Consider the following 23,710-nt stretch of genomic DNA (forward strand, 5'->3'; position numbering starts at 1 on the left):
ATATGCACTTTTTTCTCCAAATAGCTTAACCTGGCTTCTCAGTCAGTCTTGGAAGGACTCAATGCTTGTTTTGACCACCGAGGAGAAATCTATGTTCCTGAGTTAGGAATGAGCTTTCAAGTGCAGCATGAGAAAACCAAGATTTTTGGCTGTCAAAATCCTTTTAGACAAGGAGGCGGAAGGAAGGGCTTGCCCAGGTCTTTCCTAAATAGATTCACTCAGGTAAGATTTACTGTTGCCCAAAAACCAAAGGTGGTCCCAGGGGTGATAATAGCTATGAGGGTGCCCACTAGGAGGATGAGATAGGCTCAGTGTAATAGTCTACTTCTCGATTTCATGTCTGGATGTGATGGCTGTTAGTGTGACTGACTGCTGTCATCTTTTCTCTCCTGGTGTGAGTCCTTTATCTTAGGTTTAAGAGAACCTGGTGTGTTATCAGTTGGAGGAAAGCAAGATCACCACCATCTTGAGGATTCTATTATTGTGCCCAAGGATTAAGGCCAATCTTTTTAAGTGTCTGTTAGAACATTAAAAAATTATTTTATAATGAAAATAGTGCATTAATCTCAGAAAAGTACAAAAAACTACCATGAAGAATAAAAAATCCAATATTTTCATACCAAAGTCAATCACCATTAATAGTTGTATCTTTTTTTATTACCACAGCAGTGTGTGTGTGTGTACATACACTTATTTTAACATCTTTTTTCAAAGTAGTGGCTTGGAAATGCCTCTAGATGTTAGCTTTCTTTAATGTTCCTTTCTTGGTAATTAAGATTTTACTAAGTATCTTTTAAGAAGTTTATATGAAGAATTTCAAAACTGTTGAGAAGTTGATCAAATTTAAAAATGAATGTTGTGTAGTTACCATCCAGATATTTGAGAGAATTTTGCATAATAGATTAAAATTACAAATATTCTTAAAATATTAATTGCAGGTATCTTTCTCTAAACCATTAGAATGAAGCTAACAAGAAAACCCTCTGCTCTGTATTTCAAAGATTTTATATGATTCCATACCCTGAGAATGCAAGAAAAGAAATTTCTGTAACGGAGATGTATATATTTCTAAGGCATTGTTCCTTTGGTATTAAATAAAAATACTCCATACGTCATGGCAGTCATGTTTGGTAAGGAGAAATGGTGGCGTTTTTCTCATGTTATTTTTGGATTTTCTAGGTCTTTGTGGATCCCCTTACAGTAATAGACATGGAGTTCATCGCCAGTACTCTGTTTCCAGCCATTGACAAAAATATTGTTAAAAAAATGGTTGCTTTCAACAACCAAGTAAGTACCTATGTGCATTCATTGTCCTTTATATTTCTGGCTTATTTGAATCACTTTTCTCAGTATGGAATACCTACCTCATTATCAGTCTCTGCAACTGATGTAAATCATATAGAACTCTAAAAGTTCCTAGTGGAAGGCAAGCTACTCATTTGAGAGTTACAATAATTCAGGCCTGTTGCATGTATCATTTTTATAATGCTTACAGGGTATTCCTGGCATCGAGAAGCCTGAGTCGGGAAGAGACATCTGGATCCAGCCTGTTAATCTGTTTCAGATTATGTGTGCACTTGCACTGTGTTGATAGTACTTAACGCAGTCCCGAGCGGTGGGAGGTGCTTCCCAGTAAGGGTGTTTTCTTTTCAGATTGATCATGAAGTAACCGTTGAGAAGAAATGGGGGCAAATAGGAGGACCTTGGGAATTCAACCTCCGTGACCTTTTCCGCTGGTGTCAGTTGATGCTAGTTGACCAGTCCCCTGGGTGTTATGATCCTGGTCAGCATGTGTTTTTGGTCTATGGTGAGAGAATGAGAACCAAGGAAGATAAAGAAAAGGTGAGTTTCATGCTTGCTCTTTGTGTTTCTTTGATTTCTCCCTGAGGGAGGGAAATGATGTACTTGCATCAACAGTACCAAACTCAGTAACGCAGCTTGGAAATTTAGAAATTAAGGGCAGAAACAAAAACTTAATCTGTCTCAGAGTCTCATAGTGTAGTTTGCTTTAGAGGACACAGTTTGCTTACCTATCGACATTGCCATGATCACTTACCTTGCAATAATAAAGGCTTGGTCCTCATCACCTTGGTTCCAGGCACAAAGATGAGAAGCAGGAGGAGCGAGGTGATAACAAGTAGAAGAGGAGGGTTTTCTACCTTTAAATAAATGTCAAATTGCAAAATACTTAATCTAGAAAGTATAAATAGATAAAAGGGAGGATATTCTGTATCTAAATGAAAGTAAAAAATACCCCTTCATAAGGAGAAAATAACACCAGAATTCCTCGCTTAGTAAACTGTAATAATGGATGAATTTTGCCTTGTGGTATTTAAAATGCAGTTCATGGAAAGTTTCACAATAGCTGCAGTTAGGAGACACTATCATGACCTCTTATAGACGAGGATCCGAGGCTCAGTCATGGAGTCTCCGTGTTTTGAGTGGCAGAGCCAGCGACCTTTCCACTATGCTTGCTGTTTCTTCTACTGTATCACAGTTGCTCCCAAGCAAAGTAACAAAGTAGTTTACAAATTCATGTGAGTTAGAAACAGAAATGTGGAGATGTGGCTGTCCATGGCACATGCGGGCTTTCAGACACTTTGGTTGTGCTGCTGAGAGCACAGATCCTTGTTTATGTGATATCCAGAATCCAGCCCAGCATCAACAGCTCATGTGTTACATGCGAGTGGCTTTCAGTCTTTATACTAGGACAAAGTATTCAGTTCATTTTTTTAAATTAATGCAACTTTATATAATTCACCTATCATCAGTTGGTATTTTAATTTCTTTATCAACTTACTCTAGTATGTTAACTGGTCAGACTGGCCAGTGTTGAGTAATTGATGTTGGTCAGATGATGAGTTACTGTAGGGTGGTGTGGAAGGTTTCCACCACTCCTTCAATTCAGTTGTTTTAGTTGACCAAATGTTTTCTGAGAGGAAAAGAAAAGTTAAGAAAAATAGTAGAAGGAGAAAGGTTGTAAAAGTAATTTGTAGTTTTTAACTCTGGTATAGCATCAGAGAGAGGAGGTGGTATGCTTTAGAGTGAAATATAAGGTCAAAAATTACCCAGACCCAGGAGGGAGCGTTTTCTTCTGTGCTGCTTTTCGGCTCTTAGTATTTAACACTCATCATGTCTTTGTCTTTATTGTTTTCATTTTCACTCCAATGTACATTGATTAGTATGAGTATTGCTATTTTGTTTGAATGCACTGCTTGTCGTAAATACTTTGGGTGGCAGGAATCTTTGCTGCTGCTGTGGGCTAAATTAGTGATTTTTATACATCCTCATCTCTTAGATTTTTAAAAGAAGTGCAAGAAAGAATACTATTAGCAAAAAGTTTTTAACAGTCTTGCTGCTAAGGAAGGGACAAATAAATGTAAATACAGAAATAATGCTTTTCTGCATAAATATTTCAAGGGATAACAGTGCTTTTCCAGTCAGACAGGCTTGTATTTAAATTCAGTTACCATCTATGAGCAAATCACCTAACTTGTGTGAATATAATTGCCATATCCATAAAATGGAAATAGAAATATTTTGAGAGGGTATTTGGATCAGAAATAATCTAGTAAAGCACCTAATATAATGTTTGGCACATGGCAGGTATCAGGAAATGATGGCCATTGTTCTCCATAAACTTCATGCTTCTGTCTTCTACCTTCTTGAAAACAAATTAATATTTTATTTTGAGATCTGCTGTAGTTTCCATGGCTCTGTTTTAATTTATGGTATATTCTCTCTGGAATCTCATAATTTGAGATTATTGCTCTTTTCTTGAGCTTCCATTTATTTCCTTCTGAAGAATTAAATAAATGCAATCTTTTTTAATAGGAAAATTCAAAAGGGTAATAACTCACAATATTGCGATTTTCATATTGCTGTTCATATTTACTAGTGTTTATTCTGGAAGGTTTGGCCCAGAATTTGATGTAATGATTTGCCTTTTAATTTTATCATCATCTTCCTTTAGGTCATTGCTGTGTTCAAGGATGTGTTTAATTCAAGTTCCAACCCATACATGGGAACCAGGCTGTTGCACATCACTCCCTATGATGTTCAGGTGAGGCAAATAGGCTGATGCTCCTTCACAGTCCTCTCTGGCTTTGGCTCCCACTGCAGGCACACTTGTGAAATCTCACTGTGAAATCTTGCTGGGCTGTCTTTTTCAGCTGGGCTACTCAGTGCTTTCCCGTGGCAGCTATGTTCCTCCACCGACCTGCCGTCCCCTGTCGCTCCTGCACCAGTCTTTACAGTCACTGGAGTCAGTTATGAAGTGTGTACAAATGAGCTGGATGGTCATCCTCGTGGGGCCAGCCTCAGTGGGCAAGACCAGCTTGGTTCAGCTCCTGGCACACCTTACTGGTCACACTTTGAAGATCATGGCCGTGAACAGTGCAATGGACACTACGGAGCTTCTGGGCGGATTTGAGCAGGTAACTGATCTGCCTCTGTATTTTTAGGCAGGGCACTAAACAGTGCGGTCTTCTGTGTTGGGGTTGCTACGGTAGCAGTGGCCACTGACTATGCTGCGTTCATGTGCTCTGGAAATTGTAGGTTGATCTTACTCGGCCGTGGAGGCAGCTCCTTGCGAAGGTGGAGGGCACAGTTAGGGCCCTGGTAAGGGACAGCCTTCTTGTCAGTGCCGACGACGCAGAAGTAGTGCTGCGAGCCTGGAGTCATTTCCTTCTGACGTATAAGCCCAGGTGTCTTGGGGAAGGTGGTAAAGGTGTCACGATGGAGATTGTCAACAAGCTGGAAGCAGTGTTACTGCTTATGCAGAGACTCAACAACAAAATCAACTCCTACTCCAAGGCAGGTATGTCTCTTTGGGTGTATGTATCATCATTTGGCATTGCCCATAGAATGTCCACCCAGAGGTAATACATTTGTACGTGCAATGTCCACAACTTTTAAAATGAATTTGATGATTAGATTATTAACAATCAAGGTTTTGAAATAGAAAGTTTCCTAGAAAGTAAAGTGAAGCTGATGTAAACTATTAAGAATTGGTGATCCTAAGCAAAGTAAAGAAATTGATTACTTAGTTTGGCTTATTTTGTGAGTAATCAACCACATGTAAATCTGGTTTTATTTTTTGTCGGCCTGTTTTTTAAACTTATTGATAATTTCTCAAAAAATTGAGTACTTTTAAACTGAAGAATAGAAGTCTGAATTAATAGCTTAGATGTGTTTATTCATTTTGTATAGAAGGTGGAAGAAATTCCTTAGTTGATCTGGAAGCATTCAGCTCTCATCTTGTAGTGCAGCTTTTTGGCTGGTAGGGGAGAATTGATTAAAAGTTGAAGCCTGTCACTAAGATTGCCATCCTTTTATTTCCAAAACCTGCTCATAATGGGTTATTCATAAGGAATCCTTAATTATTCCCTAGGAATAGTGGATTCCCTAGGGATGAAGAAATGACCACCATCTTTTAGCTGCATCAACATTGTATCTGTGGCTCTGGGTCAAATCGTTTACTTTCTTGCTTAAGACAGTGATTTCATTACTGATTTGATCTATCATGTTCCAATTCAAACTCACCATTTGAATTTGAAATTCTTTACTCATTCATTCAAATTAATTATTAGATATATTTAATGAAGTCATATATCACTATTTTGTAGCTCAGTCAGTAAGAATCTGCCTGCAGTGCAGGAGACCAGGGTTCAATCTCTAGACTGGGAAGATCCCCCTGGAGAAGGAAATGGCAACCCACTCTGGTATTCTTGCCTGCAAAATCTCATGGACTGAAGAGCCTGACAGGATACAGTCTATAAGGTCGCAAGGGTCGGATATGACTTAGTGACTAGACCCACCCCATATCACTTTATATTCTTTAACTGTTAGAGATTGTAAACTCACCATTGAATTCCTACCGAGTATTGGACACTATATAAAATATATTTACTTTTAACCCTCGCAACACCACATTACAAGGAAAGATAACTCCATTTTGTACATGGGGAAATAAATGCTCATAGAGGTTAACCTGCCCAGTGTCTTCTTCTTATGATGTGTTTGGACTCGGTTTTGGTTCCAAGCCTCTCTGACTTCAAAACCTGAAATCTGGTGTGTATATATTTCTTTCGTAAGTCAGTTAAAATTTAAATATCTAGGGTAAGTTCTCACAGCCCATTCTCAATACTGCTTTTTATTTAGGATTTATTTTCATAGTGAGTAATTTCTTAGGGATATCAATAGAGTCTAAAAGGCTGGCTGTAAAACTTGTCTACTACTATTTTATTTTTGATTGAAAATACCTTCTTTTTTAAACTATATTTTAATGTTTCTGTGATAAACATGTATGACTTTTAAAATATATTCTAGGTGTTTCATATTTTACCTTAAAATCTTTATTGAATATTTTATAATAGCTGTATTGACATCAGAATGCAGCACCTAGTGACTAAAAAACCAGAAAATATGTCTAGTCATGTTTATTAGATTCTGGACATTTTTATTCAAGTTGCTAAGTGCTGTGTTTTGGTGTTCTGAGGGTTTCTTTGAGTGGCAGGTAAGGATGTTGAATTGCTTTTGGATCATTTTTATCTTTTCAAGCTTGTTATTAAGCTATTTAAGGTCAGGGCCAGAGTATCCTTTACGTGCTAAGTCACTGTTGACTCTTGTGCTAAGAAGAGTCGTCTTAGCTAAGTCGTGTCCGACTCTTTGCAACCCCATGGACTGTAGCCCACCAGGCTCCTCTGTCCATGGGATTTTCCAGGCAAGAATACTGGAGTGAGTTGCCATTCCCTTCTTCAGGACATCTTCCCTACCCAGGGATCAAACCTGCATCTCTTATATGCAGGCGTGTTCTTTTTCACTAGGGCCACCTAGAAGTCCCACCTAGAAGTTAAGAGTCCCTAAACTCTTAACCTGTGTATGCATGCTAAGTCAAATTAGCCCCCCTCTTGAGGCATGGCCCTGTGTAATCTCTTCTGAAGGTCCTGTGTGTTCCATGGGGTCTCCGCTTTGATTGGTGGGAACTGGAGTGTTATTCAGCCCTGTGTGAACTCTGGGAATTGTTCAGTTCACAGCTCCCCAGTAATAGTTCTTTCCTTGGAATTTTTTACACATGGAATTTCAGCCTTCCCTTGCACGTGGAGATTATTATTGAGCCAAAGGCCCAGAGACCTCTTTCTGGATTTCTGGAGCCCTTTCCTTGAATAACTTTTTCCTTTTGAGTATCTTGCCTCTCATTCAGGTTGCCTCCATCTCCCTCAATTTCAGTTTGTGTCCTCAAGTCAGTGAGATCACGAGATCTGTTTGAGTTTCCTCTCCCTTCTTTGCTATCTGGAAATTACTTTCAGGCTGAAAGCCAGTCTATTATAGAGCCTCCTTCCCTTAGGTGTCACAGTTCTGTGCTGTCTGTTTTCTAGTGTCTGAAAGTAGTTGTGATTCATATAGTTTACCAGCTTTCTAGTTGTTGACACTGTGAGGTTAAGTCTAAATCTTGTTAATCCTTCATGGCTAGAAGCAGAAATATATTACCTTGTGATACAAAAAAGGGTTAGAATCAATTTCTAATAAGGAAGACTAATTGAAAAATTTCCAGGAGAGGGCTATATAAACTATAGAGTAAATAAATACCAGTTGTTACTGTATATGATGTGATCATTATAAAGGAAGCCTGGTTTGATGACATTAATTACATTGTGCAAACTTATAGCACTTTCATATGGTATAAATGCAGTAATAAGTAGGAGGCTTTATCCTTCTGCCATTTGAGAAATTAAAACAGGTAAAGATTATTTACCTTCTCCATCACCCTTGAGTCAACTCTTATCTAGCCATTCATTCAGAAAGCCCTTAAGAAGTAGTTTCTATCCCCAAACCTAATTTTCTTACTTGTTCAAACAAAAACAAAAATCCCTTTGTTTACCTTATTATGAAACTTTTAAGAACTGAGCCATACATTTCCAGCCTTCTTTTAATAAGCTCTTGGTTTTTTATTTTGTTTGTTTTTGATTGCCCTGGTTTGAAATTAAGTGCTATGACTGTGGCATTTCAGAGTTTGCCAAACTTGTGGAGGAGTTCCGAAGCTTTGGGGTGAAGCTTATGCAGTCAGCCAGTGGTCACAGCCGTGGCACGTTTGAATGGGTTGACAGCATGCTGGTTCAGGCCCTGAAGTCTGGAGATTGGCTTTTGATGGACAATGTTAACTTCTGCAAGTAAGGACCTTCTGTTCAATCATGAGTGGGTCTGACTGAAGTTTGGGATATGCTTATCAAAGTAGAAACCCAGATGGAAGCTCTACTGTTTTTAATCTACTGTTTTCTTAACTATAAGCACATCCTCTGCTATATTCTGTAGACTTTCCCTTGTGGTGAACAATGGTAGTTGGTCATTAGCTGCAAGATTTTCGTTCTAGCAGATAGTTTAGAGCTGAACTGAAGGCTAATGAAATTGGATTATTTTTTCCGGTCAAAACTTCCTTTAAGTTACACATTTTCATTTAGCCTCAGAAGACTTTTGTTAGGGTCATTCTGAAGTACAGATTTTTATAATGGAGGATCTGATAACAGAGCAGACATTTAGTAAATGTGCATTCTAATTGTACCACTTGATTCTAAAGTAAGGAAAAGGGCAAGCATGAAGCTGCTGTGCCTACACAGTGAGCGCAGTACAGGTCAGAGGATGGGTTTCTCTACATTCTGAACATTTTCAGAATGTCCTCAATTAAAATCCAGTTATGTTTATGACTCTCTAGGCTGTGTGCCTTCAGGGAGTGAAAAAGGGTATTGGTCAGCTAAGAGATCTTAATTCTGGCTGGGGGTTGGGGGTGGGTCAGGAGGAGCAAGAGGCCTGAGCCAGGGCAGTGGTCAGTGTGGAACTCAGGCCTGTCCACCATTTGGGTTCTCTCTGTGCAGCCCATCAGTGCTGGATCGTTTGAATGCTTTGTTGGAACCTGGAGGTGTCCTCACTGTTAGTGAGAGAGGAATGATCGATGGATCTACTCCCACCGTAACACCACATCCCAATTTCAGGTACTCCTGCCTCAAAGTCTCAACCTGGATATCAGAAGTGGCCATGTATTAGGGCCTCCTTACATTTGTACACTCAGTCAGCAGAAAGATGAGGTCCCTGCCTAGGGTTGGTGGTGAAGGATGGAAGCAGGGAGACCCATTAAAAGCCTTTTGCAGTAGTTCATGCACAAAATGATGGCTTACACTAGGGCAGTCAGATCAGTGGGACTAGCTGATGGGCTTGTGGGTTAAGAAGAGGAGGAAGCAATGATAGTACCTACGGTTCTGGCTAGAGTAATGAGGTAAATGGGGTGCTATTCATTGAAAAAGGGGAAAACTGGCAAAGAAGCAGGTTTGGTACAAGGAGGGAACAGCAGGAATCAGCTGTTGAGTTCTGGGGGTAAGGGTGAGCTAGATGTAGAAGCTAATGGACACCAACTATTATGAAGCTAAGTGTTTCTGGAGAATACACTCCTCTTTTTTGTTCTCTGTGTAGATGAGTTAGAATGATGCATTAGCACTGGCTGATTTGGGGAATGTCTGAGAGTAAGAATTTTACAGCCCTCAGTACTCAAGGTGGATACACAATCCTTAGTTCCTTAGAAAGAGAAGCTGACTTGCTGTATTGATGCACTTGGAACTAGAGGATAGAATGCAGATGAAGACAGCGTCTGTGAGTTGAGCCATCAGTATCCATCTCCTGGTGATGAGCCACATATGCTTTGCCCTTGCCAGGTGTTGCAGAGCTACACTGTTGGTTGCACTGAGATTTTGACATCTTTTTTCCCCCTCTTTGAATTGCTTGTACTACTAGACTTTTTCTCTCAATGGATCCTGTTCATGGAGAAATATCCCGAGCTATGAGGAATCGTGGACTTGAAATCTACATTTCAGGAGACGGGGATGGGAGCATCCCAGATGACCTAGATCTGAAAGTCCTACTGCACAGCCTTGGGTTGGTGGGGGACAGTGTGTGTGACACCCTTTTGGCTTTGCACTCAGAGACCCGAAGTGCTGTTGTAGGTAAGGTGCTTGACTTCCAGCCTCTGCAGGGTTTTGTTCCTCTGGAAATTCATGTCATTCCACTTGACTGCTAGTCTAGGAGTTCTTGCATTTAGTGTACATAGAGATGGAAATGACCTAGAAAGCCTATTAATAATACAGATGTACTGGCTACTCTCCTCCTGCCCCTGCCCGCCAAGAGATTGGGTTCCACCGGTCTGAGTGAGCCACAGGAATCACCATATCAAGAAGCTTCCCAGGGAATTCTAAGGCATGCAGTCAGAGGCCCATACTTGGAAGAATATTACTTTTGACACTAAGATTGGTGAAGGTTGCCCTGACAATCTTTCACGGTCATCATTGAATCTCTTGAAGGCTGAATAAAGAGGGAACTTGGAATTGTTTAAAACAGACAGGTATTACTTCTTCTAAATGTCCAAAGATACAAGAAAGGGCAGTTAGGTACAATGTTGGCTGCTTATTTAAGCCTCATATTAGTTCTGCAAGCTATGTTTCCATTTTACAGATGAGACTGAGAGAAGTTGAGTAACTTGGGAAAGCCACACAGTTAATAATGACAACTGAGTTGGATTTCAAAGCCCATGGTGCTTTTTGGTTCCATGCTCATGTTGTCCCTCTCAGTGTATCAGCTTTAGGTCTAGGGTATATATGGTCAGGCTTTATCATGTTTAAGTCATCTGCACTTCCTCACAACGTGCTGCTCCCTGAGAGGGAGTGGGGGAGGCAGGCTAGCAGGGAACGAATGTGAATGAATGTTCTCGCAGGTTCACTGAGTTCACTAGTGAGCCCCCTGGAGTCCACTTGGCTTTCTGGGATAAGTGCCTGGGTGGAAGTTTGATGTGAAGATGAAATTCGTCCATTTTCTCTGGAGACTTTGCAGAATCTGTTGCTTATGGATGGCACCGTTTCCTCTTTACAGCTTCTCCAGCGTCCTCGGTGTCGAACCTCATTCAGACAGCCTCACTCATCGTGCAATATCTGCAGCGAGGCCTGAGCTTAGACAGCGCATTTTCTAAAGCGTGCTGGGAAGCATATGTTTGCTCCCAGGCTTCCCCAGCAAACCAGCAGGTACTGTGAGGTGTCTGACACAGCTTTCTGCAGTACAGCACTACAGGAGGTGGGAGGATACTCTGCTGGCAGCAACTTTAATGGCCTTAGAGAGCTCACCTGCAGTTATAGTGCAACAGATCTGGTATCCAGGCAGATCTGGAAAATAGCGTAAATGTGATTAAATATGCCTTGAAACTTGCCTCTCAGCCGAAAAAGTGAAATTTTGTCATGTTGTGTATTGAGAAATGTGTCTTGACTATTGAGAGGATCACAGGGAGCCTAGAAGACCGCCATTACTCCACTAGTTTTTGATAAGAGCTCTGTGTCTTGGGGACCGTACACCATGTGTTTGTCTCCCACCAGCTCGTGCAGGCTCTCCTAGAGAAACATGTTTCTTCGCTGCAAGCACACGAAACCTGGGGCAGCTCACTTCTTGCCTTGGGGCTGTGGCCAGATTCTCTGCCCTCGGCTCTCTTCACTACAGAAGATTCTCACCTCTCTAAAGTCCGAGGCGACGGGCAGATCTTAGCGTATTGTCTCAACAGGCTGAGCATGAAAACAAGCAACTGGGCAAGGTTAGCGGAGCCTTAAGCTTGTGTGTGTCTCCCTTGACTTTTCCTCCCTCCCTCCCTTCCTTCCTGCTTTCCTCCTTCCCTCTCTTTCTCCCGCTTTCTTTTTTCAGATGGTCCTGGTCACGACCCAGCATATTTGACCATAGTGTTACGTGATCATTTTCCACATAGTTTCATCATTTGTTGTGATATTATTGCTCCCTATTTATTATAGGTACATGTTTTGATTTTTCCTCTTTGGAGGGAACTTATATATTCCCTGTTAACTCTATGATAGATTAATTATAAAGTTACTTGTCTTGGTTCTTTGAACTATGAAATGAAGATTTAACCCTAATACTAACTTTATCTATTGTAATGAATTTCAGGATTCAGCCTCTTACTTTGCCAGACTTAGAGAAAATTATGCAGTCCTCCCACCCAGAGAACTTAAAGTTCACTTCAGTTGAAGTGGATACTTATTGGATTGATGAACCAGATGCTCTGGCTGTGGCTGTTAAATTGCTCATAGAAAAAGCAACCAATCAAGACTGGATGCTTAGAGTTAAATGGCTTTATCATTTAGCCAAGAATATGCCACAGGGGCTTGGTGAGTAAAGAAGCTTAATTTGTGTAATGAGGGAACTTATGTACACATACCCTGCCTTCATAACTCAGCAGTTGTTTTCTCTTCAACTACACAGTTAAAATTACATCTGGGGAAGCTCCTAATAGGATGTTTATGACTTAGCATTATTGTTTATTTAATTGTTAAAACATTAAGGTACACATCTACCCTAGATGTTCCCCGAGAGAAACTTTTCCCCACGTAAACCTCAGCATTTCAGGATCTGTCCAGCCTTCTTTCAAATCCAGAAGGAAAATGTACTGTATTATGTTACTTTTAAGTTTTTGAACAGCTTGCTTTTTTTTTTTTTTTCTGTTGCACATGCATTCTTTCTGAAAAAGGGTTGCTTTTGGTAAATTTACTTCCCATAAAAGTACATAAGATTCTAATCTTACTTTCGTTCAGTGGTCTAAATGATCATTCTTAATTTCTTTGTACGTTTTTCATTCCAAGTAGCTTTAAAGGTTTTAAAGTACAAGAATTTGTGGGTAGAACTTGTTGACTAAAGTAATTGAGTTTATATGAGTTTTTCTACTCTAGGAGAATTTATAGATAAGCCAGTGTATGTGTGTATTATTGGGTGGTACATGTGATGTCTAAATATGTGTAGAGCGAAATTGGATGCATATTTTCATTGGCTTTCTCCTGTGTGATAGCTGCTAGACACAGGTAGCTACTAAAACATAACCTGTGACGTGGCCACTGTGACAGCAGCTGTAGAACAGAAAGCTCAAATGGACGGCGCTGCTCTAGATGGTAACTAACATCTGCTTCTCCTTCCTCCACAGAGGCGATAAAGATTCATTTGGAAGCCAGTGCTGCAGCTCTTAGGAATTTTTACTCAAATTCTCTCTCATCTGGGGTCAGTAATGTCATCAAAATATTACAACCAAATGTAACAGGTACTGCACCTGCCTTGATTTCTAGCTCTCAGCACTCTTGTCCATTGAGTTCATGGGAGAAAGATCTGTCAGAGCTCCCACTTGTAACAGGTTTTAAAAGAAGACTCGGAGTATCCAGATGCATATTCTGCTGCTTTTTTTTCAAAACTGTGTATTGATTCTCCAGTTTCTGATAAAGGATGATGACATAGTGTAGTGGGAAGAGCACAGGAGTTGGAAGTCTGGGCTCCGGTCCCAACTTGGCTACAAACTGGCTTCTTGATTCTGGGTCCATCATTCGTACTCAGCTGCCTTTGTTTGAAAAAATAAGGGTATCAAATTCATTCTTCTGGGGCCCCTTCAACTTGTAATAGTCTGTGATGTATTAGTAAGTACTGTTAACAGAAAGGGTTTTAAACTGTGATCTCTTTTGAGATGAAGGTAAAATAGTACACATTCAGTTTCTTCAGAAAACCTTAATGATGAAGTTATAAAGTCTTCAATTCAAAATTACAAAACAAAACACAATAATGAAAGGAATAGCCATCCAAACTATCTAATCTTAAGTATACATATGACTACCTTGTGTACACTAAAGGTAATGGGATAGATGGTTGGGCAGAAATCAAATGATAGAGAAAACTAATGTCACAGTCAGATTGTGGCTGAACTGAATTATGGCTTTCCATTCATGAAGGAACTTTGGTCTTTGGGAACATAGTTCTAGAGTAGAATGGCAGATTCCGTTCGCAGCAGCCTTGGCTTGCCCGCTGATTGGCTCATCTTCCTTTTCCTTTTCAGCTGAGTAGCCCTGGATCATGTAATCTTGCTAGATTTTGGGATATTGGTCCCCCCACTGTACCTTGCTGTTACAGCAGGCATTTATTTGTTAGTCTGCTGTATTGTGGATGCCTTTAAAGCTTGAAGTACTCCATTGAGCCACCCAGCCACTCTCAAATTAACATTCCCATCGTTTTGTCATGCCTCCTTCCACTGGAATCTCCACCTCTGGAACAGGTCAGAGCCTGATGGCTGCTGATGCACAGAGAGATTTTGATACCAAGTTTGAGCCAAAGGAGCAGAGGTGGCAGCAGCATATCCTGTGATTATAAAGAAATGGGTTTTAAGCAAAATAATCTTGAGTTTTTCTTATTAAAGGCAAATTACTGAGGTGTGTTCCTTCATTTTCTGCCATGGAAGTTAGTTTTCTTGTGGTTAATGGCAAAAGATTGGGTAATTGAGTCCATGAATTCTTTTCCAACCAATAATGGGACCTGAGCAAGTGAATGCATTGGTTTTGGAACTGTCACGGATTGAACCATTTCCATTTCTCTTCCCCAGCAAGACTCTCCTATGTGATCAAAGTAAAACAGTGAAATTTGCCAGACAGAGAGTTTAACTCCAGAATTCTACCTTTTCTTTTGTTCCTTAAACCAGATGAATCCGTGATCCCTCTGGATCCCCGATGGAACATGCAGGCTGTGGACATCATCAGAAATGCGATGGACTTTGACCCACAGACAGACCAGCCTGAGCAGCTCTTTGCCCTTTTAGAGTCTGTAGCAAACAAGTAGGTGAAGCCTACTATTGTGGGCACTGTTTGCCTCACTGTACCCTGTGACTCTACAAATTGTTGTTTAATGGCTAAGTCATGCCTGACTCTTTTGTGACCCCATGGACTGTAGCCCACCAGGCTCCTCTGTCCATGTAATTTGCCCAGGCAGGAATACTGGAGTGGGTTGCAATTTCTTTCCCCAGGGGATCTTCCCAACTCAGGGATCGAACCCACATTGCCTAAGAATACTGTTTATGTGTATTTAATTTTCTGAATCTGAGGAGTGCTGAGCGTCTGACGTGATCGCCTTTGTTACCACCTCTCCTTCAAGCTCAATGCACAGCGAAAAGTCATTCTGACCATGATGTCCTAGTGCCTTTGAATTGGCAGATTCTTAATAATTTAACAGGGTGCTTATTAATAGATACACTGGGAAGTATCAGTAGTGGGATTTGTTTTATGATTAATCTTTTATCACAGGATAGCTGTGTTTCCACTGTTTCCTGTGAGATTTCCAATAGCTTCCTGCGTTTTCACAAGTTCTTTCCTCAACCATCTGTCCCATCAAATGGTGAAGGTCTCCGTACATAGTCACATATAGTATAAATTTACATAATTGTTTTACAAGTCATTCCTCACTGTTTAATGTAATGACCAGTAATACTTTTTAACTGTCCATCAGTGTAAGAGATTTAGAGAAATAATTTTGTAACTGAGGTATAACATGCATTACAGAAAAGTGCCACTAATGATGACTATATATCGTTTTGATGAATTTTCACAAAGTGAACTCGCTCGTGTGATACATAGTAACACCTCAGAGGACCCCTTGTCCCTTCCCCCCAGCAACTCCCTCATCCTCCTCCCCAGGTAACTTCTACCATTGCAGATTAATTGTATGATGGCTGGTTTGGGGTATTTTTGGGTGGGGAGTTGCTGCACTGAGAGGCTTCCAAAATATTAGTTTGCTGACCAGGGACTGAACCTGGGTCATAGCAGTGAAAGCACCGAGTCCCAGCCACTGAACTGCCAGGGAATTCCCTATGATGGCCAGTGTCAAGAGTCCACAGTGCAGCTTGTCAGACCATGGCAGAGCAACACAGTGGGACCGGGCAGTTTACCGAGCCCTCTGCCTTCCTCCCCGCCAGCTTAGTTGTCATCTTTGTCACTGCCCATCTCTCTAATCCAGAATTTGCAGAGGCCTGAGGGGAGTGACACACTGAGGGAAATTGATATTCCAAGGGTTCTTAGGATTCAGCAGGTAGAGGCTATGATAAGTATTATGAACTGATCACTGTTTGTTAATTGTGGAATCTCATTTCAGGACCATCATATATTTCGACCGGGAAAAACGGATTTTTACTGAAGCAAATTTGGTTTCTGTTGGTGGCAAAAAGTTAAGAAACAGTGTTTTGAGAATGTCCTTTGAATTCCATAAAGGTAAGGATGTTGCTTTTACCTTCTTCTGTTACACATCTGGCTGCATGATGTTCCTGATGGTGAGAGGTTCCTCAGGTGTGGCCATGCTACTGATTCCTTTTGACTTGGTGGCCTGATTTTGACATCTTCCGTTACTCAGTATCTTTGACTAAGTACTTTTTTACATGTCCTTGATCTCATTTATTCATTTATTTATTTATTTGGCCACCATGAGGTGAGTCTCTTGAGTGAGGAAAGGGAGGCACAGAGATGGTCTGGGTCACATCTCTAGCAAGTAGCAGAGCCAGAGCGTGAGACCTGGTCTCTTGGCTGAAAAGTAAGAGCTCATAAGCATTTGATTATGGGTTCTTTTCTTCCTCCTTCCTTTTTTTTTTTTTTTCAATTGAAAAGATAATGGTATTTCTTGGAAGATATTCAAACTGTAGAAGCATAAAAACGGAAAAAGTTTACTCCTGCAGTAGCTGCTGTTAATAGTAGAGATTCATTTATATCTTCTCATATCTTCCTGTTATCTATCCATCTGGTCATATATGTAATATCTTAGAATTTGTTTTGTATTTAAACAAATGCTTTTTTTAAAAAACTGAAAAAAATAAAAATAAAAAAAATTGAGACATGAACATCTCTACGTATATATGCCTAACTTGCTAACTTACTAGGCAAAGATTTGCTTTCAACTTTGACCTTGACCTTTGTACTGAGGGTAATGTTAAGTTCTAGACTGCTGTTAATTTAGAAAATGTCTACAAAATTAAAACTGATTGAATGTTCTTATTTATACCGACTCTAAGATCCAGAGAGCTATCACAACCTGCCCCATGAAATCGTGGTCAATCTTGCTGCTTTCTTTGAGCTTTGTGATGCATTAATCCTACTCTGGGTACAGTCCTCTCAGGGCATGGTGTCTGATGCCGGTGTTAACGAGGTGAGGAGATGTACCTGTTTTTCTTTTAAGTGACATATTTCTTGGCACAAAGATTTTTAGGGGAACAACTAACTTCAGTATAGTCATGTGTCCAGTATTATTTGAGAAATTGTTCTTGTGAATTTAAATAGATACACATATTTTAAAGCTGCATCAGGGTGTAATTGAGATAATAAATCGTACATGTTTAAAGTGTACAAGTTTATGTTTTGACCTGTGTGTACGTGTGACGCCATTCCTACAGTCGTGGCATTGAACCCGTCCATCACCCTCAAACCTTTTGTCTTTTGTTTTCTCTTCCTTTTTTCTGCCCTCCACCTCTAGCAGGTATCCATTGATCTGCTTTCTGTTACTACAGCATTTTATATTGCTCTTATATTTCTATTTCTGGCATTTTATATTGTTTTTATCTGTCCACTTTCATTTAAAATCATTTTGAGATACATCCATATTGTTTTGTGTCTCAGTTGATTCCTTTTTATTGCCAATAGTCCATTGAATGTATACATACTATAACTTACTTGTCCATCCACTTGTTGCTAAAAATCATAATTTTAACAGTTATATTTTAGTTCACTTAAGCCTTCTTAGACATGATTGTCACATGTGGACTAAACTGGGATTGAATCCAGATTATTCCAATAATTGTGATAAATTAGAATTGTAGGTCTTAAACTTTTTAGTCTCAAGACCCCCCTCTCTTCCTCCCCATCCCCAAATCTCAAAGAACTTTTGCTTATGTGGTTACATGTATATGTACTGTATTAGGAAATAAATCTGAGAAATGTAAAAAATTATGTGTTAGTCTGTTTAAAAACCCAGTAACAAATTCATGTTAACATTTTTAATGAAAAAACCATTTTCCAAAACAAAAATCAAGAATGGAACTATGTTACATTTCTACAAATCTCTTCATGTCTGGCTTAAGAGAAGGAAAGCCGGTTTCTCACACCTGTCCCTGATTTGCTCTCACGGTATGTTGTATGGGTTGAAGTTTGTGAAGAGAAGCTGACCTCTATTTCATGTTGTTAAGAGCTTAGAAAGTGAAGGCTAGTTTAATAAACATTCCCGTGTAATTGTGGATGTCCTTTGATCCTGTACCTCAGCTTGACAAGTGATAGTTTTGTAAAGGTTACTTATTGTGTGGAATTTGAAAACATAGTGATCTTGTCCTGTGTTAAATTCACTGGCCTGGCATACACTTTGGATGGACTTTATCCTTGCCTGTTACCCTTGTGTAAATTTGCAGCTTGTGCATTGGTAATGTGGAAAGTATTGTGTGAGTTATCAGACCTTCCAAATGTTGGCACATTTCATTTTCCAATATAAATTAAGTCATACTCTTGAAAAATTACCACAGATGTTATCAGAAAATCTTTTAAGTATTGGGAATTTGTCAAGCTCTTAAAGTTTTGAGTTTTATTTTCGGCAATCTTGCTTTTTTGAATTGACAGATTGACTTCATTCATTTTCTACATGCTGTTTGCCAGACACCCAGTCAGAGTTTGTCTGCCGCCCCAGCCCCTGCCCTTTTTTTTTGGTACCATCAGTGCAGATGTCACCATAGTAAAGAGCACAAATAATATATTATTTTGAAAATAGCTTTGACATCACAAAACTGGAAAGATTATAACTAATCTGGAGACTACTTTGCCATAAAAATGCATAATTAGAAGAACAGCAATGTTGGAAACATAGAGTACCTGATTTTTGCACTACAACACTACATTAATGAAAACAGTAGTTATTGTCATAAGGATAGACATAGACTAAGGAAATAAAAGAGAATTCAGAAATAGACCCTCAAATATTAATATATGGTGAATTTAATGAGGAAAACAGCTCTTTAACAAATGGTGATGAAAAAACTAGATATTGATATTATAAATATGAGCCTTTATTCCTGCCTTATGTCAGAAAAGTTAACATCAAAATGGATTATAGAGCTATGTCTAAAAGCAAAAATTAATAAACCTCTAAAAGAAGACATAGAAAATATTCACAGCTTGAGGATAGGCAAAGATTTCAGGGCGTTCTTCAAAAAAGAAAAATTAATGAATTCAATTTTGCCAAAATTAAAAATGGTTCTTGATAGACAGCTTTAAGAAAATGAAAACACTAGGAGACATTGTTTATAAATTGTATATAAATTGTTTAAACCAAAGTAATAGCCCAGTTTTAAAAAGGAGCAAGAGAATTTGAATAGATGCTTCTCAGAAGATAATGAATACCCACTGAGAACTTGGAAAATTTTCTGTATCATTAGTTATCAAGATGTAAATTGAAACCACAGTGCAGTTCCACTCACCAGAATGACTAAGGTTAAAAACTGAAACCCACCTACACTGCTGGTTGGGATTCAAAATAGTGCAGCTTCTTTGTAAAGCAAGTTGTGATTTCTTGTAACATTGGGTGTACACTTACCACATGACCCAGTGATTCTATTTTCCTCAATAGCTCTGAACTTCCAGTAATAGGACGAAAGATCTTTGCCTCTCTGACTGCTTTAATATCCCAAAAAATATTCCAGTCAATTGCTAGATCTTTAACATGTATATGTTGCGTATTGGTGAACAATTAATGTCTGTGTTTTGTGTCCTTTACTGTGAGATGTTTGTGAGCAGTCTTGATTTGCTTTGTTTTTAGATCTTGGGTTCTGTGCGGTGGCGTGACCGGTTTTGGACTGTGGCCGACACAGTAAAAGTAGATGCCTCGGGCCTGGCCTTGCTCGCCCTTCACTGGCACTGGGTTTTAAAACATTTGGTCTGTCGGATCCCCCAACTCCTGATGAACCATGAAGACAAGTAAGACTCATATCTAGAGAAACAGCGTCAGTATCTACAGGATTGATGTTTGGAAAGGAACTGTGTTTCTTCTTACTTACTTTGGTTTGCTCCCTCCTTGACTTGTCAGTGAATGTAAATCTAGTATAAAGTATATACAGTGCCCCTTAATATCCAGCACTTCCCCTTTTACTCACCTCCTTTCTACCCTTTTATCTCCTCTGCTAAAGATACTACAGAGAGATTCAGACTGTTTCAGAACATATTCAGAATTGCCTGGAGAGCCCAACTGGTGGATTCGCAGGTGTAAAGAAGTTGCAGAAGTTCCTGGGACGACCCTTCCCTTTTAAGGTACAATTTGGAAGCATGTAGTAAACACAAAGGTTTGACCTCTTCTGAAGCTCTCTTGGAATGTGGGCACTGCCATTCAACTAGACTCAGCCCTGCCTGCAAATTTTTGAATGTTCAGTGAGCACTATTTACTGATTTGTTAAGTGTTATTGTTTTACTTAGTCTTGAGACTTTTAAGGTTGAGCAGACTGTTAACTTTATTACTGTAAAATATCCTTAGAGCAACAGGAGTAAACCAACTTTATGTTTGTAGAAGCATCGAGGAAACATTAAAACTTTTTCATACATGAATAGGCTTCTAAAGAGAACCACTTTTCTCCTCTGTAATAGGCTCTCCTGGGTTTTATTGTTTCAGGACGAGCTGGTCATAGAGTGTTTTTCACAACTGAAGGTCTTTAACAAAGCTCTTACCATCAGAGAGTGGATGCCTGCTCTTGGGGAGAGTGGATGGCAGGAAGACATTAGTCGGCTCCAAATGGTTGCATCTGAAGGGACATTAAAGAAAAGTCTCCTCCGGGCCTGGGGTTTGGTCCTCCGAGCTAATATTCTGGAAGATGTCGATTCAGGTGTGTGGCTAGCTGACAGTGGTTCTAAGCATGTCCTCTGCAGCCAATAAGTTGTTGTTTTTTTCTTTTTCTTTGTCAGTAAGTTTTAAGAAGTTCTCCCTTAGATATTCTTCTCCTTCTATTCCCGCCCCCCTGCCCCCCGCCCCGTATACTATAGCGACCACTAAATAAGTGTCAGGCATAAGGTTAAACTTTACATACATTATTTAATTCTGTCATTGTAATTGTGTAGGTATTAATAGTATTATTTAACACATGAGAAACTCAAGTTCAGGTAAAGTTGAACTCAAGTTAAGCTCATAGTCACATAACTGGCTGTTGGGAATCTGAGCCTGACCACTGACTGCTGTGTATCTTTTTGTCCAGATACATTGAAGAATCTTGTGAATGCTCAGCATTTAGAACTAAAAGCCAGAGGAATTTCACTTGGTTTTCTGGAGAAGAAGCACAGTGAAGCTTCCTTCCTGTCGCAGCCAGATTTTAGCTGCTTAATCCAGCTCACCAGGAGTGTTCAACTGTGGCCTGTGATGGAATACCTGGCTATGCTTTGGCAGTATAAAGTCACAGCTGATTTTATGACACAGGCTTGTCTGAAAAGGTGAGCCATCCTTCAGGGCAGCTTATTTTCTTGGAAGGTTATTCTGTGTATTCTACATTTAAAACAAAGCACAGCCTTTTCTTGAGGGGGAGTAGTTGCTGAAGCAGAGGGAGGTCATTTGCCACTTTGGAAAGCTAAAAATTCTTGATTCTTTGCCTATTTTGTGTGTGTTGCATCTCCCCTTCCATAGCAGTTTTCTAATAGTTCATGGAAAGCCTGCAGCTCACTCCCCCTCTCTATTTCTTGAGCAGGTCAAGCAAACACCAGCAGCCTCAGATAGATGAGGAGATAAGCCATCACATCACATTTTGTCTTAAGCACACACCAGTTGCTCCTCAAGAGCTTCGAGACTTTTGGTCCTTAGTGCACCATCAAAAGGTAAAAATCAGTCAAAATCCTTTGCACTGTGAACTGATTAGATTTTCTGTGGCACACTGGTTGCAGAACATTGCAGAATAATCTTAAAAATTGCATGTTGTAAAACTAATCTTTTCTGAATAAAGTTTCAAAGGGGAGAACTTTGAATGTTTTTTGCAGTAATATTCTAGACATTTCCTTGCTCTTATCACAGTTTCATTCCATTTGGTTCCCAGTTAAATAAGGCTAAAATATTTGCTAATTTTTATTTTATTTGTTCAAAAATGTATTATCAGTGTTTTTTACTCTTCCATAGAGAGTAACTTGTTGAATATGAATAATGGTAAATTGTAGTTACTATTATTTCATTAGTACAACCTTAAATTTTTTTGGATAATGTTTTATTCATTTATTTTGATACATAATTATGTGATTATTTTCATTACATTTTCACATGCACTCTTACAAAATCAGATCTCATGTTTTATCCAGGGATAAATAGGTTAAATAATGTGACTAAGATGATTGGGGTGGCAGAAAATCAGAAACATTAGGATTAATAATCTTTAAATCCATGTTAGTTCTGGATGATGTTACAAGGCAGAGACCTTATAACTGGATTTATAGAATCTTTCTCGAATACTCTCTTATCTGGTTAATTCTTTATCTCTAGATGACTGCTGAAGAAAGGATCTCTTTGTGGTCTGAGTTATTTAATTCCACATTTACATCTTTCTGGAGCAGCACCGTGACCACACATCCAGAGTACTGGCTGACGTGGAACCCTCTGCCTGGTGAACAGCAGAAGGAGACACCCAGATCTCTTCTGGACCCCACGTTAAAGGTTTGTTGGCAGAAAATTATAAAAATGTTTGACAATAGAAAAAATTTCTCTTGTGTAATCAAAAGCAAGGCTACTTCCTTGGTTCACATAGTATGTCATGAAAATTTGCACCTATCACCCAGCTTATTCTTTCTAAGATAGTCCACTGTACTGCTGTGCTGCAAAGCATTTTATCACTTTCTTATTGGTAAGCACTGAGATTTCTTGCCTATCCTCTTGCTTCCTGTAGCAAGCATCCCTGCATCAGCTACCCTTGTATAAGCCTTGGTCTACTTGTCTGCTGTTTCCATGGATTGTGATGAGGCTTGGGATTTAACCTGTGGCCAAAGTGTCTGCACATTTAAAGAGATTTATATATCTTCTCAGAACATCTAGGGAAGTAGGTTTTGTTTTTCACTCTTTCTGCTAGGAGATGGTGAAGAGGGAAGCCATGAAATAGGGATCACTTCTCATATCCTGTGTTTCCATATCTTTGCCCCACTTGTGTCATTAGTACTTTGAATTATTACCAGTCGTTCACTTTAGAACTTGTTTTAATTTGTACTCCTTTGATTTTTGTTGAGATAGAGCATCTTTACATATGTATATTGTTGGTTTTTATTTCTTTTTCTGAATTTTCCAGTCATGTTTATTGCCCATTTTGTTTAAAAAGAATCATTAAATGTCATTTTATTAATGAAGATCTCATTATATATTATGCATATTAAACCTTCACCTAACATGGTTGGAAATATATTTCTAGTGTTCTGTTGTCTCACAGGCTTGAAGATGTTTTCTTATATTGCACGCGTTTTATAGTTTTCAAATACACCAGCTACTTTCTACTTTCTGGCTTTGATATGCTTTTAAATAAGTATTTCTTCACTACCCATAGAGTTAAAAACCATTTGTTCATATTTATGTTTATGTCAGTCTCATCAGAATATCTTCTTTTGTGAGGTAGGGATGTACGTTTTTTATCTTCTACAAACAAATATATCCAAAAGCAGTATTAACAATACTAGTTTCACCTAGCTCATTCTTTCCATCTTATTTGAAATGCTACTTCTGACACAGTAGTCTATTCCCACAAGTTTTCATGGATGTAGGACTCAGCTCTGTTCCATTCCTGTATCAAAACTGATTGCTTTAGTATAAGACATCTCAAAGCCTTTAGTGTCAAGCCTTATGGATCACCAGGAGTTGCATGCAG

General features: G+C 39.3%; 1 protein-coding gene across 2 annotated transcripts in view; it reads left to right on the forward strand.

Moving 5' to 3' along the window:
- The window catches only part of MDN1 (midasin AAA ATPase 1), a 144,868-nt gene that overhangs the window by 70,351 nt on the left and 50,807 nt on the right, over positions 1 to 23,710 (forward strand). For both annotated transcript variants that reach the window (XM_013966483.2, XM_018053145.1), the window contains exons 38-59: positions 25 to 222; positions 1,180 to 1,287; positions 1,654 to 1,842; positions 3,974 to 4,063; positions 4,173 to 4,436; positions 4,558 to 4,819; positions 8,012 to 8,171; positions 8,871 to 8,987; positions 9,781 to 9,989; positions 10,909 to 11,057; positions 11,403 to 11,614; positions 11,980 to 12,200; positions 13,007 to 13,120; positions 14,537 to 14,669; positions 15,979 to 16,094; positions 16,886 to 17,019; positions 19,666 to 19,823; positions 20,033 to 20,153; positions 20,509 to 20,719; positions 21,086 to 21,317; positions 21,569 to 21,695; positions 22,348 to 22,518. In XM_013966483.2, coding sequence (XP_013821937.2) covers positions 25 to 222; positions 1,180 to 1,287; positions 1,654 to 1,842; positions 3,974 to 4,063; positions 4,173 to 4,436; positions 4,558 to 4,819; positions 8,012 to 8,171; positions 8,871 to 8,987; positions 9,781 to 9,989; positions 10,909 to 11,057; positions 11,403 to 11,614; positions 11,980 to 12,200; positions 13,007 to 13,120; positions 14,537 to 14,669; positions 15,979 to 16,094; positions 16,886 to 17,019; positions 19,666 to 19,823; positions 20,033 to 20,153; positions 20,509 to 20,719; positions 21,086 to 21,317; positions 21,569 to 21,695; positions 22,348 to 22,518 — 3,696 coding nt within the window. The remainder of the gene's footprint in view (positions 1 to 24; positions 223 to 1,179; positions 1,288 to 1,653; positions 1,843 to 3,973; positions 4,064 to 4,172; positions 4,437 to 4,557; positions 4,820 to 8,011; positions 8,172 to 8,870; positions 8,988 to 9,780; positions 9,990 to 10,908; positions 11,058 to 11,402; positions 11,615 to 11,979; positions 12,201 to 13,006; positions 13,121 to 14,536; positions 14,670 to 15,978; positions 16,095 to 16,885; positions 17,020 to 19,665; positions 19,824 to 20,032; positions 20,154 to 20,508; positions 20,720 to 21,085; positions 21,318 to 21,568; positions 21,696 to 22,347; positions 22,519 to 23,710) is intronic.

This window comes from Capra hircus, chromosome 9 (assembly GCF_001704415.2).
Source record: "Capra hircus breed San Clemente chromosome 9, ASM170441v1, whole genome shotgun sequence".
Classification (NCBI taxonomy): Eukaryota; Metazoa; Chordata; class Mammalia; order Artiodactyla; family Bovidae; genus Capra; species Capra hircus.